A 21,087-nucleotide genomic window follows, 5' to 3' on the forward strand; every position below is an offset into this window, starting at 1 on the left:
AAGTCTCACATGGCGTTACTCACGATGGTGACTTTACCCCAAAACCTTGTTGGAGTTCAACTTTGGAGGTTCCACTGTCCCGCCGTCTTCCAACCCTCTTCCAGGTACCAAAGATATTCTCTCGGACTAGCCGAGTATCTGAGCGCTCTCGTCATCACTAAAGGTGTGGCATCCATCCTCGTCAGCCTCCTCATCCAGCTGGAGGCTACCAAAGGAGAACTTGTTCCTCGGTAAAGGTGAAGTTGCCTCCGTCTGATTCCCAGACCGAAGGGGGCTGCCGTCTTTCCCCCCAGTGGCCTCTAGTTCTGACTCACTGGACTCGGAGCCACTCATGGCGCCGCCGTTGTTTATCTGGACTGCCCCTATATGCGTGGTGTGTTTATTCCCAAGGTGAGCTTTGGGTCTACCTGGAGCCGAGAGCCCGTTCGCTAGCATGCGGCGCTCCAGAGCGGCCATTCGCTCCGCACGAGACATGACCGGTTGGGATTCTTGCCCGGGCCAGGATGTGGCCTGGCTCGCCTCGTCGGCATGAGAGCGGTGTTTGGATTTGTGGTGCTTACGTGAGCGATGAGAACGGCTCGGCGTGGGCGGGGAAGTACTATCAAAGCCGTTCTGCTCAGCGTGACTAAGGAAGCCTGCAGGATGGATGGTGTCCATTACAGGGGGACCTTGTGATCCCATTAAATGCCGGACCACAACCGGGCTCCTGTGCTTCTCTCGAATGGGTGAAGCGTCCGGCGGATTACTAGGGTTCTGCCCACTAACCGGAAAACCCTTATCCCCGTTTAAGGTCCCCGTGTCGGACCCATGCAGAAACACACCCCGCTCCACAAAACTCGGAGTCCAACCTCCGCTATCTTTAGCAGCCCAAGAAGATGAACCTGTTGCCAGATGTTCCGGCCGTGTCGAGTCTCTGGACGGCGGTCTGTCTTGGCGGGGCTTGTTCTGGTGAGCGGGGCTCGCTGGGACTTCGGAGTTTTCCTGCGAACTCACCAAAACCGATTCCTTCCAATGACGCTGCGAAACTGAGTCGACTCGGTCCCCAAGGGAACCACTCTAAAGTAGAGATCGAAAAGACTCGGGTTATTGGAACTAAAAGCTTGTCTATTGAAAACCTGCACCAAAAGATCTGGTTTTATGATTTGTTTGGATTTTGACTTCTTTCTGAATCTGCTAAATATTGTCAAAATTTTAAAAACAAAATAAAAACCTTGCAATCAAATAAATCCCGCGCGTGACTGGGCACAAAACTATATTTCGTTTTTGTTTTTTTAAATGTTGACCCATTTTTTGTATCACCAACATATTTGCATATTATCCCCATTTTATCTTCACTCCATTGGCTAAATGTTTTAGCGTTCATTTTTAAATTATTTTATTTGCTTTTAAATCCTTCAAATGTCTTGCGCCGCCATACGTCGCTGACCTTCTACATTTTTACACTCCGTCCCGGTCTCTCAGGTCAGCTGATCAGTTGCTCCTGAGGGAGCCTAAAAGAAAGTGGGGGGGATCAGAGGGGGATTGTGCTTTTACTGTTGCAGCCCCAAAACTTTGGAATAGTTTGTTAATAGTCTGTTTTTAAATCCCATTTTAAGACCCACATCTTCTCATTGGCTTTTAACACTTAGTAAAAGGCTGACTTTTTACTTTTCTATTTTTTATTACTTTGATTGTACTGCATTTTATCGATTTTATATATTTTTTTTATCTTATTTTATTCTAATTTACCATACTGACTTCATTTTTATTGTGCTTTGTATTTTTAATCTTCTTGTGCAGCACTTTGGAAACCTTGTGTTTGTTTAATCGTGTTATATAAATAAAATGGATTGGAATTTTTTTTAATTTTAAGTTAAGTTAAGCTTAAGTTAAGCAAAGTTTTTTTAATCAATTTTCACCAAAATGTTGCCCCTGATTTACGTCATGCCATAAATGGTGCCACAATTTTTCCAAAGATTAATTTTTTTATTAAAATAATTGCCAAAGTTTTGCCTGGGTTTTGTACGACAAAAAAAATTCTCAAAAACTTTGACACATTAAAAAAAAAGGGCCCAAATTTTGCTCTAAATTATATATGATTCAATTTTCATCCACTTTTTTTTTCTATCTTTTTTTTTTTTTAACAAAATCCTCCCTTTGATTCAATTTTGAAAAAAAAATATATGAAAAAAAAAATCGCCAAATTTTGCCATGGTGATTCAGTTTGACAAAAATATTGTTTTTCAACAAAATATTGTTTTTCAACAATATAAGTTTCAACAATTTCAGTCAAATATTTTGCCTGTCTTCCCCAACGATTTCATTTTTTTTCAACAAAATGTTGCCCTGGTTTATGTACACTATCACTGCTCTGTGTGTACTGTAACGTTCCGCGAAATCAACATTAACATCGACATCCATATTAAAAAAATATTTTGTTTTGTTTGTAAGGTATTTATCGGATTTACGTTATTTCCTGTGGGGAGGAAAATGCCTCAGTTTTCAAACGTTTTTACTTTTCAATGATCCTTTTGGAAGACATAAGAACGAAACAAGGTTTGACTGTTTTTTTCAGTGATGCCATTTCGATACCAAAGCAATGTCGCTTAGGAAAGTGACACACTGAGACACTCACTTCTTTTGGCACTTGATGGTCGCGTGGAGAAGGCAAAGGCGACAGGCGGCTGTTGTGTTGCACACGACTGTGTTTCCTGTGCAGACAGGATGTTACCGGTCAGCTTTAAATAAAGCTAAAATGTCAAACTTTTTTTTCTTTTTTTTTTTTACCTTTCAAACGGCAGCTTTTTAAACTCCGCCTCCCTCACAAAATCAATCACCTGCTTCTGCGTGCGACCGCTGGAAGGACAAATAGAAGCGCTGTCGGTGGCGTTTTTTTGGCGGAGGGCACAATTTGCTGTCTCGGGTAATTTGAGCGGACTTTACCTGAATCGGAAAGAGGAGCCGCGAGTGAACAACACAGGCTTGGGTTTGGGTTTGGGTTCCTCAAAGAGGCGGAAGAAGGCGTGGTATTCGACGCAGATCTTCCAGAAGACCTTACAGCAGTCCCTGCTGGCCATCAGGAACTCCAGTGTGTCTTGATAAGAACTCTGGACAGCAAAACATGAATACTTTGCAGTACTGGCGCTTTAATACACACTAATGTTACTTACATTTACATCAGGCCTCAGCTTGATCAGGAAGCGTTTTCTCTTGAAGCTCAGTTTCCGTACTTTAGACCAGTTGAAGGAGTTTATCTTTGTGTGTCCCTGTGGAGATTGGGAGAAAAAAAAAAAACATGGAAGTCACACTTGGGTGATTTTCTATGATGTTCGCTTCTGACTATTGAGGGCAAAGTCACCTGAAAGACCAGGACGCCCGTATGTGCTACAGCGAGGCTGAGACGGGACCCTTCACGGTCTTTGGCCGGGTGGAGACGAATCCCGTACATCTCCAAACGGCGTGCCACCTCCAGCAACTGGAAGTCGGATTCTGCGGGTGTTTGACCTCTTAAAAGAGACAAAATGGCGACATGAAATAAAGCAGCTGTGTTCAAATGTCATCACACAGAAAGACTGAAGGACACACGTTGCAATTTGGAATATTAACTTTATGTTGTGGGTGTCAATATTTGATCTTTTTGGCAAGCATTACTGGCCGTTACATTACCGAGTGTTTGAAGGTTTATTTTTTATTAATAAAAATTTATATTGAATTTATGGAATGGAATATTTTCCATTAAAATTTTGTGATTTTTTTTTTTTGTTACATGATTTTATGCAACAATTTTTATTAGTTTGTAAGCAAAATATTTTGAAATTCAGTTTACTGAAATACAATGCAGTAAAAATTTAGTTTAGAAATTTTTTTTTTTTCAAAATTCACACACACTTCCGGGAAATTTTTAAACCACAATATTTCAAAATTCAGTGCAAAAAAAAAAAAACAATGTGATGTTTAAAAAAAAAAATCACACACACTTGGGGATTTTTTTATATATTTTTTTGATTCAGTTTATAAAAATTGAGCGCAGAAAAAAATTCAGTGCAAAAAAAATATAATAATTATTTTGCACACATTTCCGGGAAATGTTTAAAAAACAATATTTAAAACTTCACTGCAAGAAAAATTAGATGTTGCAAAAATCACACATACATTTGGAGAAACCTTTTTAAAATATATATATATTTAATTTAGTTTATAAAAATTCAGTGCAAAAAAAGAAATGTTTGAAAAATTGACACACACATTATGGAATTTTTTTATAAGAAATTATCAAAAAATCTAAATTGACCCATACAATTCCGGGAAATTAAGACTGAATCATTTGATTGTGTCTTAATTTCTATTGAAGGAAGCGGAATATTATACTGTATGTTGTTGCCACGGTGACCCCCAATCACCTAACAGTAGCTAATATTGGCTGTTGTGTTATAGTGCTTTTACAGTGTTACCATCCAGAGTGCTTATAAATAATGTTGACGCAATTAATTGAATCTCAGCTGATAAGCATATGAATCACTTGCCAACGCTCTCTTCGTGTTTTATCTACAGTTTAACAGCGGTTGTGAAAAGTCGGTGAACAAGCACGGACCAACTTTCCACAGTGCTTATCAGCAAAACAAGCCTTCCCGCTGCCTGCATTCGGTGATTAATGAGAGACTTATCTCAATGTGGTTCCAAAGCCACAAGAACCGCAGCCTCAAGTTATCAACCAGGAAGTCCTCAGGGGGTAGAGTGGGGAAAAAGAAGCACATTAAAAAGGAGCTCCTTTGGAGGAGAAGCCATTCACCCGCAGCGAGTCCATCAGTTGCTTTTGGCTTGAATTCAAACTGGAGTGATTTTAAAATGGACTTCCCACACGTCAGAACAGAACCCGACAATCAGAAGTGGTGATGGCAACAGCTGGGAGTTTTTTGGTGCGTGAATGCAGCCTTCTTCCATTGAGTAGCGGACAAATCTAAATCGGTGTGCGGTCAGGAGCCATAAAAAGCTTCACAGAGATGTTTAATTTACGACCATGCAGTGAACACTTGAACACAACACTTGTACACTGCAGCTAAAAATCCGTGAAGTGGGTGAAGGCTATTGCAGGTGGTCCACAGTTTACAACCTTCTCTGATGACAAACACTATATTATATATTATATTTATTTATTATATAGACAAACACACCCAAAATGTATGATTAAATTAACTGTAAAAAAGTATTCATTTTAAAACCTTCGTGAGCATAAGCGGTAGAAAATCAAAATATATATTTGAAAATCATAAATGCTAATAAAAAGTATATATTCAAAATAAAAAGAAGTTTAGTTAATTAGTAAATTAAATTTTAAAAATAATGTTTTAGAACAGTGTTGTCCCTACGTCTTGTTATGTAAATTTTTGTACTTTTTGGGACATCAATAAAATAGCAAAAACGCTAACATGCAAAAAGTTAGCATGCTAGCAGCTAACTGTTCTCCAGCATAATATCCCTACATCCCTACAGCATGGGTAAAATAGCTAAAATGATAACAGTTAGCATGCTAGCAGCTAGCAAGATAGCACCAAACCAAAAGTGCCAAGACCGTTCTAGAGTATAATATCCCTACATCCCTACAGCTGGGTAAAATAGCTAAAATGATAACAGTTAGCATGCTAGCAGCTAGCAAGATAGCACCAAACCAAAAGTGCCAAGGCGGTTCTACAGTATAATATCCCTACATCCCTACAGCATGGGTAAAATAGCTAAAATGATAACAGTTAGCATGCTAGCAGCTAGCAAGATAGCACCAAACCAAAAGTGCCAAGACCGTTCTACAGTATAATATCCCTAAATCCCTACAGAATGGGTAAAATAGCTAAAATGATAACAGTTAGCATGCTAGCAGCTAGCAAGATAGCACCAAACCAAAAGTGCCAAGACTGTTCTACAGTATAATATCCCTACATCCCTACAGCATGGGTAAAATAGCTAAAATGATAAGTTAGCATGCTAGCAGCTAGCAAGATAGCACCAAACCAAAAGTGCCAAGACTGTTCTACAGTATAATATCCCTACAGCATGGGTAAAATAGCTAAAATGATAACAGTTAGCATGCTAGCAGCTAGCAAGATAGCACCAAACCAAAAGTACCAAGACCGTTCTACAGTATAATATCCCTACAGCATGGGTAAAATAGCTAAAATGATAACAGTTAGCATGCTAGCAGCTAGCAAGATAGCACCAAACCAAAAGTGCCAAGACTGTTCTACAGTATAATATCCCTACAGCATGGGTAAAATAGCTAAAATGATAAGTTAGCATGCTAGCAGCTAGCAAGATAGCACCAAACCAAAAGTGCCAAGACGGTTCTACAGTATAATATCCCCACAGCATGGGTAAAATAGCTAAAATGATAAGTTAGCATGCTAGCAGCTTGCAAGATAGCACCAAACCAAAGGTGCCAAGAACGTTCTACAGTATAATATCCCTACATCTCTACAGCATGGGTAAAATAGCTAAAATGATAACAGTTAGCATGCTAGCAGCTAGCAAGATAGCACCAAACCAAAAGTGCCAAGACTGTTCTACAGTATAATATCCCGACAGCATGGGTAAAATAGCTAAAATGATAACAGTTAGCATGCTAGCAGCTTGCAAGATAGCACCAAACCAAAAGTGCCAAGACGGTTCTACAGTATAATATCCCTACATCCCTACAGCATGGGTAAAATAGCTAAAATGATAAGTTAGCATGCTAGCAGCTAGCAAGATAGCACCAAACCAAAAGTGCCAAGACTGTTCTACAGTATAATATCCCTACAGCATGGGTAAAATAGCTAAAATGATAAGTTAGCATGCTAGCAGCTAGCAAGATAGCACCAAACCAAAAGTGCCAAGACTGTTCTACAGTATAATATCCCTACAGCATGGGTAAAATAGCTAAAAGGATAACAGTTAGCATTCTAGCAGCTTGCAAGATAGGACCAAACCAAAAGTGCCAAAACTGTTCTCCAGTACAATATTCCTGGGTGGAATTGAACCCTGGTCTCCTAGCTGTGAGGTCTGCGCGCTAACCACTCGCCCGCCGTGTCACCCCGTTATTGTTATTATTATTATTTATTATTATTATCCCAAAGCCTGAGGACCAACTGTAATGAATTTCAAAATGAAAACAGCGTGCTTACATATTCATAGAGTGGAACTCCATGATCTTGTCAATCAAGGGCATTTGATCAGGAATGTAGTTATTATTGAGGAGGTGTGACCGGCACTGGCTCTCCTCAAAGTCTCCGATCTCAGCTGAAAAGGAAGAAAGAGCAGAAGTCAGGCAGTGGAAAATACATGACACTGCAATCAAGATGGATGGATACACGGTTTCGGTTTGGAGCATTTACAAAAAAAAAAAAAAAAAAAAAAAAGCTGTCAGACTTGACAGCGCAGCACAGAAATGTTGTGTTTCTCGGGGAAAGCGACGTGTCACATTGGCGCTCCGTCACGCTACTGACAGATGATCCGCAGTAACAAGGAGACCATCAATCTGCAACAGTGACATTTTATGGATGACACGTTCCGAGTCCAGTCTGTTGCCTTGTTAGCCTCGAGGCTCAACAGGGAAGCCCCCCTCAGTACTCACACTGCATGATGTGGGAGACCATCAGAGCGGCGCTGGTGTCGTTGCAGGTCAGACACCTGCTGGAGAGATCCTGCTTGATCTGGAGGGCAAACAGGTACCTGGATATACAAACACGTGTTGACAGTTACGGTATGTGTGCTGAGATTTCAATGCTACTAGTCGTAGTTGTCCTATTTATATGTAAAACTGGCCTTTATACATTATTAGAGCCCTCTAGACATGACATAACACCCCTATATTCGCCTTTATACTCCTACTACCCAATATAGCAGACAAAATAAGAGCAAACAGGGATTAATGTGAGATCAGTCAAACCTGCCGTTATTCCGGTGATTATGGCTGGTGCTTGTGTGTCTCACCAAAATTATAGTAACATTTCTGCCACCTAGTGACCAGTTTTATGGTTTTATTTCATTTGAACATGCATCAGATTACAATTGAGTGCATCCCATAATCAGTTCACAGTTCCACATGTCCAAAAGGAGTAGGAAGAAGCAAAGCTTATTAAATCCTACCCCTCCATCTGGTACTTTTACAATCAACATTTGTTCACTTCCTGCTTTCCATAATACAGTTTAGGTTTTTTTTTATAATATAATGATATGACCATACAATGACATAATGGGTACCATAGTAACTGTCAATATGTTTTTTTTGGAAACATTATTAGAGCCCTCTAGATATGACATAACACCCCTATATTCACCTTTATACTCCTACTACCCAATATAGCAGACAAAATAAGAGCAAACAGGGATTAATGTGACCTCACAGGGATTAATGCAGACCTCACAGCGAGGAGACCAGTGTTCAATTCCACCCTCGGCCATCTCTGTGTGGAGTTTGCATGTTCTCCCCGTGCATGCGTGAGTTTTCTCCGGGTACTCCGGTTTCCTCCCACATTCCAAAAACATGCTAGGTTAATTGGCGACTCCAAATTGTCCATAGGTATGAATGTGAGTGTGAATGGTTGTTTGTCTATATGGGCCCTGTGATTGGCTGGCAACCAGTCCAGGGTGTACCCCGCTTCTCGCCCCAAGACAGCTGGGATAGGCTCCAGCACCCCCCGTGACCCTCATGAGGAAAAAGCGGCAGAAAATGAATGAAGGAATATATTCTCATTTCGTCTTATTATGTCTATTATATTGGGCAATATTAGTGTAAAGATTACTGTGGGGGTGTTATTTAATGTCTTGAGGTCTCTAATAATGGTAAAAGCTGTATTTAGAAGGTAAGATAAATGGGAGACGACTATACTGCACCTAATAAGATATGATATGTGGATGGACTAGGGCTGCACGGCACACAGGCCTCACAGCTAGGAGACCCAAGTTCAATTCCACCCTCAGCCATCTGTGTGTGGCGTTTGCATGTTCTCCCCGTGCATGCGTGGGTTTTCTCCGGGTACTCCGGTTTCCTCCCACATTCCAAAAACATGCTAGGTTAATTGGCGACTCCAAATTGTCCATAGGTATGAATGTGAGTGTGAATGGTTGTTTGTCTATAGTGTCTAAAGTGGCATCAACCCCAATTGAGACACATTTTCCCAGGAAAGGTGGGTTGACTTCAACATACACTCCGTGTTCAAACCAACCTCGTCAGCTCCTCCAACAGTTGGGCGTGGTCTGGAGGAAAATACTTGACAGCAAATCTCAACGTTGTGTGCTTCGGCCCTGTTAGGAACAGGAGTTTTCAGAACAGACTTGAGACCATCTTTTCCAAAAAGCCTGACATGATGACATCCAAGAACACTCACGTCGAAGCTGCTTCATGATGGGCTTGATGGGGTCCAACCAAACCTGTGGAGAACATATCACAAAGATCATTCAGGGATTTCCTGTCTAAGGAATTCCAGCTCTCAATTAGTTACCCGCTTGTCGCTTACCATCATCTTTTGATGGTTCTGAAATTCCAGGCCAAAGTAGTCGCCCTCGATGAGGTTCATGTGGGTGCACACCAGGTCAAAGAGCACCTTGCCTGCAGCTTTTATCTGGGTTTGGAGCAGACAAAGACACTTCTTAGCGCATGAAGAATAGCATTACGACGAAGCTTGGGAGGTGAATGAAACGCCTCCTTGGCACAAGCACGGAATGCATCACGGCGTGAGGGAAGGCACCCGTGTATTGGCTTCACTCTTTGCTCTTTCCCCCCATTTTATTTATTTTTTTTTATTATTATTCAAAACTGATGACTTCATTCCAATGCATTATAACATTTTCCCTCAAACCTAATTTTCCCATAAACTTGATTTGATTTTGTTTGTTTTTTATATTATTATGACATGTGTCTTTAATATTTTTAAAGAATAAAATATTCATAATGCTACAAATTTATTCTCCTAAAATTACAACTTTTTTCTCTTAATATTTTAAATTATTATTATTATTATTACTAAATTTTATAATATTTCATTCTTTTAAAATAACTGCAGATTCTTACATTTGTTGTTGTTTTTTTTTCTTGTTAATTATGCAATTTGGAAAAATTATGTTGGGAAAAAGTTATAATGTGTCTTTAATATTTTTAAAGAATAAAATATTCATAATATTACAAAGTTATTCTCCTAAAAGTACAACTTTTTTCTCTTAATATTTTAAATTATTATACTATTATTATACTAATTTTTGTAATATTTTATTCTTTTAAAATAACTGCAGATTCTTACATTTACATTTGTTACATTGTTTTTTTTCTTGTTAATTATGCGATTTTGGAAAAATTTAGTTGGGAAAAAGCTATAATATAAGAATAAAGTCAAAATATTATGAACAAAAATGTACAAGGAGAAAGCTGAAATATTTGTGTTGTAAATAAAAAAACTGAAGAAAAAAAACTGAAAAATTCATAATATGCTTAGTCATCAATAACACAAAGCTGAGATACAGAATTTTCTTTTTACTTTAAATATAAAAGACATTTTTGCATTATTTTTTTTTTTTTAAGTGACCCCGCATCCTTTGACTTTTCACATCCTTGGTATGAAATTATTTTCTATTCTCATAGGAACAAAGTTATCTTTCAAGTGTAAAGCCTTTGCTGTGGCATGCGTCCCCAGGCGGCCCCCTGCAGAACACCAGCTGCACCAGCAAAGAAAAGACCGTCTCTTGCCAGAAATCTACTGCACTTCCTGACAGAATGTAATGTCCTTTTACCATGGAAGAAGTGTGCTGAGGAAAGAAAGGCTGGAGAAATGGAATGGTTCCAAAAGCTTTGGCACAGATGTCAAAAAAGTCACAGTGTCTCGTATCCACATGTGCATGCAAGACAAGGACAAGCGTCTGCCATCAGTCACTGTCGGGCTGCCAGTGTGGGCCAGTGGTGTGGTTCTTCCACACAGCTCCACTAATCCATGCCTGTGGGAACATTTTCCCAAGCAGCCATGCTTGTTTAATACACAGACAAACTAGAAAGCCATTTAGCTGATGAACAGGCAGTAAAATCTATGAAAGCTCATTTGTCCTACTGAAAGAAAAAAATCCAATGGTAACTCATAACTATGACATAAATAGTCTAAATGATGCCATATGAAGCTGAAATGAAAAGTAAAAATTTTGAGAGTCAAAACAATAACATAAAATGTTATGAAATATTATTTATTCTTATGAAATAAGAAGCCACAATTAGATACATACAATATCATAATTCTGAGATACGAAAGTCATAATGAGATAAAAAGTCAAAATTATGACACAAAGTCATAACAGAGATAAAAAAGTCACACCTTACCAGATTTAAAAAAATCATAATTTCATAATTCCAAGTTAAAATGTATGAGATAAGAAAGTCATAATTATAAGAGAAAGACTTGAAATGATGAGATTAAGAGTTATATTTATGAGATACAAAGTCAAAATTGGGAGATAGGATCAAAAGTAAAACATTATGAGATAAAGTAGAATTTACAAGATAGAAAGAAAGAATCATAAGAGCAAAAGTTGACATTATGAAATTATTATTGTTATATTTATGAGATACAAAGTCATAATTGAGAGATAAGAGGAGATCAAAAGTAAGAAAATATGAGATAAAGCAGCAATTATGAGATAAGAAAGTCATAGTCATAAGAGAAAAAGTTGAAAAGATGAGATTATGAGTTATATTTATGAGATACAAAGTCATAATTGGGAGATAAAAAGCAATCAAAAGTCAAAAATTTGGAGATACTGTCGAAATTATGAGATGAAGTCATGATTATGATAAAAATCAAAATTATGAGATAAACAGTCAAACAATTATTATATCTCATAATTTAAATTTTTAATCTCATAATTGCAACTTTTTGTATCATTATTTTGATGTTTGAGCTCCACGACTTACCATTGGGATATTTTTTGTCTTTCAGAGGCGAAAACGGGCTTCCGTCAGCACACATTTAGTGAGGACGTACAAAAACGTTCCACCATTTTTTTCATCTTGGGCTCAAACTGTTGCGGGCATGCTGGCGCATAAAAAAGCTTAAAACCCAAAACACCCGAATGATGTTTCATTTGGTATAACTATAAAGTCAATAAAGAACAAGAGGTGAAAACAATAACATCTAAACGCCGCTTTTATCTGGCTGGAGGGCTCTAATATCCGTCCTTGTAAATCTACCGCCGCTATAAAATAAGCGGCGTCCGAGCAGAGATGCGTGAGGCCGGAGGCTGATTAGATTTGGGACGTGATTAAACGAAGCTGTTGCACATTGGAGCTCCGACACAAGCGCTCCACACTGCAGCATCTGATGTAAATAAGAAGGCTGCTTTTAAAAAGGACTGACTGGTCCTGCACGCAAACGCTGCATTTACTCTCAAGCCTTCGTGTAACATCGTAGTAGGTGTCGTGAAAAGTGTCGCAATGAAATGTTCATCAGATTATCAAACATTAAAATATTAATCAATGACAACACAACTAAAAATCCAACCCTACATGGGCAATGTGTGAAAAAAATAACATAACCAACATGAATTGAGACCCATCAATGTGGAAAAGGTTATGAAGACATTTCTGAAGCTTTGGGACTCCAGCAAACCACAGTGAGAGTCATTATCCACAAATGGCGGAAACATGGAACGGTGGTGAAACCTTCCCAGGAGTGGCCGGCCAAACAAAATACGACGACTCATTCAGAAGGTCACAAAAGACCCCACAACAACAACATCCAAAAAACTGCGGGTCTGACTCCATCATAAGAAAGATACTGCACAAAAATGGCCAAAAGTTGCAAGCCCAAAAACCACTGCTAAACAAAAGGAACATTAAGGCTGGTCTCAGTTTTTGATGATCTTCATGATCTATAAGACCTTTGGGAAAATGCTCTTTGGTCTAACGAGACAAAAGTTGAACTTTCTGGAATGTGTGTGTGTCCCATTCCATCTGGTGTAAAAGTAACACCACATTCCAGGACTGGTGGCCAGCCAATCACAGGGCACATATAGACAAACAACCATTCACACTCACATTCATACCTATGGACAATTTGTAGTCACCAATTAACCTAGCATGTTTTTGGAATGTGGGAGGAAACCGGAGTACCCGGAGAAAACCCACGCATGCACGGGGAGAACATGCAAAACTAATTTTCTCCCTTTTTTGTCGGGAACTGGTATTTTCCTGAAACGTACCTATGTTTTTTCTGATAAAAGAGTTGAATCTTTCTTTTGGTAGGTTCTATGTTTATATAGCTGTGAATTCATGTTTTTATATAAAGAAAAAGTGGTTGAGTGGTTGGCATGCAGGCCTCACAGCTAGGAGACCAGGGTTCAATTCCACCCTCGGCCATCTCTGTGTGTTGACTATGGCGTATTATTAGTCAAAAAAACACAAGGACAAGTTGCATGTAGTATTCTGGTCAGTGGGCACCACTGTAAAAGTAACGCTGGATTTGGCAACCCACGGTATACAGTGATGGCGAGGGGGGGTTAGTTTGAGGGTGTCAAGGTTGGTCATGTTTGGACATCAGGGTGCTGCGTGTGTTTACACATGTATCAGCACTTCAAATCTTGTTTGCACCACTACCCTGACCTCCCCATGCCCCCCCCCAAAGTGACAGAGGACACCTAAACAAAGATGACAGCAATGGCCGCACACATGCCCCCCCACTAAACACCTTTGGCAAGCTCCTCCATGAAGGTCAGGTATAACATTATTTCACGCTACGGTTTCCCTCTAGGAGTTGTTGGTACGGTTGAGTTCACACATGATGCCAAAGTCTTGTGAGGACACTCCAAGTGTATATGTGTGCGTGTGTGTGTGTGTGTGTGTGTGTGTGTGGCATGGCTGGCATCCACGCTGCCAATGCCCATCAGCCCTGCGGGGAACAAAGAGAAGCTTGTCACAGGGCACTCGAGGAGGCTGCTTCGCCATTGTTGGACAGAGTATCAGCTGGGTGTCAGGAAAAGGGCGCCAACGTTGCTTTTAAGCATCCAGTGGCCTTTCTGGCCGGATCGGACTTGACGGAATAATGGGAGCGTTCGTCACACAGCAGGGGGTTTCTACTTGTGAGGTCGTGCGGCAACAAGACGCTTATTAAGGTTGAGGATAAGAGAGGTGAATTAAAGCGGGGCTGCGACTAATGTTGGGTTTCTTTGTCGATTCATCTGAAGCTTGCTCTCTGGACTGGTGGCCAGCCAATCACAGGGCACATATAGACAAACAACCATTCACACTCACATTCATACCTATGGACAATTTGGAGTCGCCAATTAACCTAGCATGTTTTTGGAATGTGGGAGAAAACCCACGCATGCACGGGGAGAACATGCAAACTCCACACAGAGATGGCCGAGGGTGGAATCGAACTCGGGTCTCCTAGCTGTGAGGCCTGCGTGCCGTGCAGCCCTAGTCCATCCACATATTTATTAATACAACATCTTATTAGGTGCCTTCTAAATACAGCTTTTAGCATTATTAGAGACCTCAAGACATTAAATAACATCCCCACAGTAATCGTTACACTAATATTGCCCAATATAATAGACATAATAAGAAGAACTGAGAATATATTCATTCATTCATTTTCTACCGCTTTTTCAACACAAGGGTCGCGGGGGTGCTGGAGCCTATCCCAGCTGTCTTTGGGCGAGAGGCGGGATACACCCTGGACTTGTGGCCAGCCAATCACAGGGCACATATAGACAAACAACCATTCACACTCACATTCATACCTATGGACAATTTGGAGTCAATTAACCTAGCATGTTTTTGGAATGTGGGAGGAAACCGGAGTACCCAGGAGAAAACCCACGCATGCACGGGGAGAACATGTAAACTCCACACAGAAATGGCCGAGGGTGGAATCGAACTCGGGTCTTCTAGCTGTGAGGCCTGTGCGCCGTGCAGACCTAGTCCATCCACATATTTATTAATACAACATCACCTATTTATCTTACCTTCTAAATACAGCTTTTAGCATTATTAGAGACCTCAAGACATTAAATAACATCCCCACAGTAATGTTTACACTAATATTGCCCAATATAATAGACATAAGAAGAAGAAATGAGAATATATAGTAAAGTAATATATTCCAAATAATATATAAATATATAAATAATACTCGTGCTTGTGTGTTTTATTGTAAATGTGTTCCCCGAGTCAGGAGTCAAAACTGATGTATGTGAGCCAAATGTAAGTGGAAAAAAAACGTCAGGGGATGCAGCGTCAGAGCTGGATGTGCTTGAACTTTATAAGCCAACGTTGAAGAAGACGCATTCCGACACTATATTGCTTTTATGGAAAACATATGTGAGGACTACACAGACTTCCTGGCGCAAAATTGCCATGGGTTCCAATGGTCGCTGGAGCCTTTACAGTATAGCTTCTAATACGTGGAGGTAAACGCTGACTGTCAGGGAGGGGGGGAGTAGGACAGGGAGGTCAGTGGCAGTAAGAGCTCATTGTGATTCAGGTCATGCACGAGTGAGGTTCCTGGGGTGGCTTGGACGGGTGCAAACCTGCTGATAATCCCGCTCACTCTCCCGGCACATACGGATGCACCATCACACATATGTTTGTTGGGTGCGCACACTAAATAAACAGCTTTACACCCCCCTTATCTCTAATGGGACATAAACACAGGAGGCGGTGCTGGGATATTTACTGTACGGCAGTAAAACCTTTTGCGTGTCGTCGCCCCCCCCCTCCCTGAATGCTGACGACCAGGGCTGCCTCGCCTGTCAGGAAGCATTCCCGTCACATCAGTTCAGCCTTTAGGACACGGTGGGAATAAAAGTCGCAGCTACAAGCATACTGATTTGGCATAAACAACAATAATTCATGAAACATCCTGTATCGTCCGCCATGTCCCTGAACCTTGAATTATGATCCGAAGCTCTACGCAGGGACCTCCCACTCTTATAGGGCGTCATAAATGAGAACAACTGCGAGTGGGAATATTTACTGAAATCTAACAGGAAGTAGAAATGGAGATTCTTGACTGGTGGGTCTTTGCTGGGCCAAAAAAAAAGAGAAAATAATCCTGCAGCAGGGTGTAATCTAGTAATACTCCTATAGGTGGCGACAATTCTCTGTAGTACCAGTCAATGTTGAATGTGTCAGTACTGTCTCTTGTTTGCCTAAACGTATTGTATGCTTTAAGAGCTGGCACAAGATTGGGTCACGAGAACGTGACAAAACGCGATTTTAACGTTGCTTTTAAGAAGTACGATTGAAAAAATATATATATATAAAAAAAACATGACAATATATTGTCATCTAATTTAATTTCTACCTCATTACACTAGTCTCCACTAACCCACAAATTCCAACATGCTGTTTTATGGTTTAATACAGCCTATATTAACCAGAAAATGTGTATATTTAAACATTTTTTTGCATAAATTACGCATTTTCAACCATAAATGATGGCTAAAGTTCATTCATTCATTCATTCATTTTATACCGCTTATCCTCACTATCCCAGCCAATCACAGGGCACATATAGACAAACAACCATTCACACTCACATTCATACCTATGGACAATTTGGAGTCGCCAATTAACCTAGCATGTTTTTGGAATGTGGGAGGAAACCAGAGTACCCGGAGAAAACCCACGCATGCACGAGGAGAACATGCAAACTCCACACAGAGATGGCCGAGGGTGGAATCGAATCTGGGTCTCGGCTAAATGAAGTAAAATACAACTATAAAGAAATTCAGAAGACGCATTGAAGGACATGATGTGATTTACACTGGAACCTAGGTGTCACTAATGTTACTATCATGTTGGGTGACACACATGAGCACAACTTCCAATGATAATAATCCCCAACACGGGCTATACCATTACGGCCCCGACGTCAATTCCTGTCCTGAGCACTGGAACCCATTTACAGCAACACACATAAGCAACAGCCTCATTTATGTCAACTATACTGAGTAATAAGAGTGTAAAGATGACTATAGGGGTGTTATTTCATGTCAACAGGTTTCTAATGTTAAACAGTACTTAGAAGGTCATGAACATGTTTTCTATGAGAGATAATTGGATCAGCTGTTTGTATGGAAGTAAAATCGGCATTTTTTTGTGAACATTTTTTGTTCAAATAATTTTTAGTTAGTGTTCATTAAACTTGTTTGTGTTGGTTATTTTGCACATTTTAAACTTAACTGTATTTCCATTCATTCTAAGATATTTGAGGTGAAAAATTTGAGCAATTTGGGTCGCCCACAGCCAAACCAGTCGAAAACCACCGTTCTTAGAAGGAAAAAAAAAATGGTGGTGTTGTCGCACATCAGTGCATGTTGCGACAACACCACCATTTTTTTTTTAAACATTAAATGTTTTCACTGTCTCACTCATTAAAGTAAGCAGGGGGGGGGGCAGCAGGTGGTTTGGAATTTTCTCCAAAAAGACTGGCCTCTAGTTCTTTCATCCTTTTCAGAAGGCTGCAAATTGTGGACCCCCTGCTGGTTGGTCACCACAGCAAACCCCCACCTCTGATGGGGATTACTGTCACCCACAGGGAGGATGCTTCGCTTCACATTTACTTCACTGCACAGCTCAGAACTTGGAAATAATGCTGTAAAAACCATGCCATACATATAAAACCATACATATTGTATATATATATATATATATATATATAGTATTTTCCAGACTATAAGTCGCACTTGCAGTAGCAGTGGAAATATCATCTGCAATGTTGGAAGAATAAAGTCAAAATATTTAGAAAATAAAGCTCTATCTTGAGAAAGTTGTAATTTTGACGAGAACATTGTAAAAAATAAAAATTAAAAAAATAACAAATATTCTACTTGAAATATTAAAGAAAAAGGTGTAATTTTTTCAAAGTTGTAATACTGTATTATGAGAAAAAGGTGCAGTTTTTGGAAAATTATGGGAATAAAGTAAAAAAAATAATTATGGGAATAATATAATATTACAAAACAAAAAATTTAAAAAAGCTGTAATTTTTATGAGAATAAAGTCAAAATATTAAGAAGAAAATGTGGCAATTTTACTAGAATAATCTAAAAATAATATCCTATTAGTAGCATAGAGTTGAAACAATAAAGTAAAAAATATGTTATTTGTTTTAAAAGTCAAAATATTACCAAAAAATAGACAAAACTAAATAAATTGTAATTTGGGGAAAATTAGGTTGGGGAAAATAGTTGTAATATTATGGAAATAAAGTCAAAATATTGTGGGAATAAAGTCATAATATTAAGGGAACAAAATAAACCAAGATTATTTGTGAAGATATAAATATATTAAATATATATAAATTAATTAAATATATATTTGAAAAAGTATCTGAAAAAAATAAATAACACAAACAAATGGGGGAGCAAAGTTCATACATTCTAATCATACACTTCTCTAGCATAACCATATGAAACCATATGGCCATAGCATTCATCCATTATTTGGAATGTGGACCTTGTTGGAAAAGCCATCACATCCCCGAAAAGGTATAAGTGAGGCCACACTGTTACGATGCTGCGACTATGGGCGTCGGCGGAATAGACGGATGGTTGCTGCTCACCCTACCTGCTTCCAACCTTAATCTTCACCAGTAATAAACAATGACAGTGGCACATGCTGCTCTCCCGCTGAGGCCAATCAATCGGCCTCTTCCAGATTAGCCTTAAACGACTTAGCCTTGCAGAGCGCCAAATCCAGGGGCTCTCTGCCCTGTGATGCACAGTCCATTACTGTAACGATGCGAGCGCTCGTGACTTCACACACCAAACTTTGTCATTAGCGGAAACTGTGTCTCACTGAACCGCAGGGCTCAAAAATAACCATCGGCGGACAGGAAGTTCTGCAGTAAAAGGACACATAAATGGCAAGAGGCTGGACTAGCATGGGAATGAAGCTCATACAGATTTGTATGTTTATTTATGGAGAATGAACCAATGGTCCCTATGCTACTCTATTGATCCCCTTCTTTAATACTGCTTACCTTGTTCAAGGTCATGGGGAAGCTTATGTGTTGATTTAAGATGGGAAGTGGGTGAGCAACACCTTGGACTCAACCCCGCCAGTCACAAGGTCAACGCATGCAGTGGGAAATCTGAATTAATAATAACAAGAAGAAAATATTAAAGCGGCGGCACGGCGGTCTAGTGGTTAGCGTGCAGACCTCACAGCTAGGAGACCAGGGTTCAATTCCACCCTCGGAGTGGGAGTTTGCATGTTCTCCCTGTGCATGCGTGGGTTTTCTCCGGGTACTCCGGTTTCCTCCCACATTCCAAAAACATGCTAGGTTAATTAGCGACTCCAAATTGTCCATAGGTATGAATGTGAGTGTGAATGGTTGTTTGTCTACGTATATGTGCCCTGTGATTGGCTGGCCACCAGTCCAGGGTGTACCCTGCCTCTCGCCCGAAGACAGCTGGGATAGGCTCCAGCACCCCCCGCGACCCTAGTGAGGAAAAAGCAGTAGAAAATAAATGAATATATTCTCATTTCTTCTTATTATGTCTATTATATTGGGCAATATTAATGTAATGATTACTGTGGGGATGTTATTTAATGTCTTGAGGTCTCTAATAATGATAAAAGCTGTATGTATTTAGAAGGCAAGATAAATAGGAGACGACTATACTGCACCTAATAAGATGTTGTATTAATAAATATGTGGATGGACTAGGGCTGCACGGCACGCAGGCCACACAGCTAGGAGACCCGAGTTCAATTCCACCCTCGGCCATCTCTGTGCGGAGTTTGCATGTTCTCCCCGTGCATGCGTGGGTTTTCTCCGGGTACTCCGGTTTCCTCCCACATTCCAAAAACATGCTAGGTTAATTGGAATGTGAGTGTGAATGGTTGTTTGTCTATATGTGCCCTGTGATTGGCTGGCCACCAGTCCAGGGTGTACCCCGCCTCTTGCCCGAAGGCAGCTGGGATAGGCTCCAGCAGGAGGAAAAAGTGGTAGACAATGAATGAATGAATGAAAACGGTTATCATTTGTTAATAAATATCATAAAAAGCGAGCTAAAGCGAGGAAGCAATGTTGGAACCATACATATGATGTAAGCAAGGCATGACTGTATACAGAGACTTATGGCAACCTTGTTGCCTGGCAACTGTGCGGGCTCCATCTCAGCTCGGAATGAAAATGTGTCAAGTTATTGAGAGCACACATGTCAGCTTCATGGTGGGCCCGACTGAAGCAATTATCATCTGTAAAATATAAACTTCTGCATGAAAAGTTTTGCCACATCTGCTTGAGTTGCTTACCGTTTTTGTCGGGGGGGGGGCTAATCACTACCGACGGAAAGAATACGGCATGGTAGGAAAATAAGTCCACAGAAGTGACAGGCACACGTGGCATCCTTGGGAATCACGGCAGTTTATGCGCTAATAGTAAATATGACGCCAAAGCTTGAGGAGGCAGCTGCTGCTGCACGTCTGCGGGGCCGCCACTTCCTGGAAGGATTTAGGTGCTCCAATATTTCTCCAGTGAAAGAGCAACACCGGGAACCATGGAAACATTGAAAGAATTCTGTCTCCTAACAAATGAGGTGGAACAAATGTGAACTCATTTGGAGGGGCAGGAAATGTCCTTAAGTTTAACTAATATTCTCCTAGCAATGGGTGCCATTGTGCCCCCCCTGCTGCGTGACATAATGACGCAATTACTGCAATCACACGCGCAGATTTTGGAGGCTAAAGTACAAAAGGGCGCTAAGAACACATCCTATTTTCAGTATTGTCAGGCACATCCAAAACGACTGGCTGAGAGGTTAAGCCGACTAGATGGGATGTGGGATGTGATACCGCTACACGCACGCACACCCAGCGACCGGAGGCTGAGGTTTACTCGCAGAGTGAAGCGAAGATCCTCCTGACTAATTCAACAACACATCAACAATACATGAAGCAGGGGGTGAGGGGCTATGAATGCATCGGGTACGACTTTTTTTTCCCCCCTTGGATAAAAATGGTATCCCATCTCATGAAGCTGGCTTACTTTTTCACCCACGTCTCCATGGTAACACAACAAGATGCAGCATAGTCGCCCCTGTGGGAGATCAGCTGTCAAAATACTGTCCTTCAAAAGGCAAAATGTTCAA

At 40.3% G+C, this 21,087-nt stretch overlaps 1 protein-coding gene across 1 annotated transcript in view; it reads right to left on the reverse strand.

Annotated features, from left to right (window-relative positions):
• LOC131135385 (FERM, ARHGEF and pleckstrin domain-containing protein 1) overlaps positions 1–21,087 on the reverse strand; it is a 56,752-nt gene that overhangs the window by 17,141 nt on the left and 18,524 nt on the right. The window contains exons 3-13 of the mRNA XM_058081137.2: positions 9,465–9,569; positions 9,336–9,378; positions 9,174–9,252; positions 7,580–7,677; positions 7,131–7,245; positions 3,338–3,485; positions 3,150–3,245; positions 2,923–3,086; positions 2,767–2,835; positions 2,615–2,690; positions 882–1,056 (exon numbers count right to left, since the gene is read on the reverse strand). Coding sequence (XP_057937120.2) covers positions 882–1,056; positions 2,615–2,690; positions 2,767–2,835; positions 2,923–3,086; positions 3,150–3,245; positions 3,338–3,485; positions 7,131–7,245; positions 7,580–7,677; positions 9,174–9,252; positions 9,336–9,378; positions 9,465–9,569 — 1,168 coding nt within the window. The remainder of the gene's footprint in view (positions 1–881; positions 1,057–2,614; positions 2,691–2,766; positions 2,836–2,922; positions 3,087–3,149; positions 3,246–3,337; positions 3,486–7,130; positions 7,246–7,579; positions 7,678–9,173; positions 9,253–9,335; positions 9,379–9,464; positions 9,570–21,087) is intronic.

The sequence above is a fragment of the Doryrhamphus excisus genome, linkage group LG12 (genome assembly GCF_037039965.1).
Source record: "Doryrhamphus excisus strain RoL-2023G ecotype Guam linkage group LG12, RoL_Dexc_Guam_v1.1, whole genome shotgun sequence".
NCBI lineage: Eukaryota > Metazoa > Chordata > Actinopteri > Syngnathiformes > Syngnathidae > Doryrhamphus > Doryrhamphus excisus.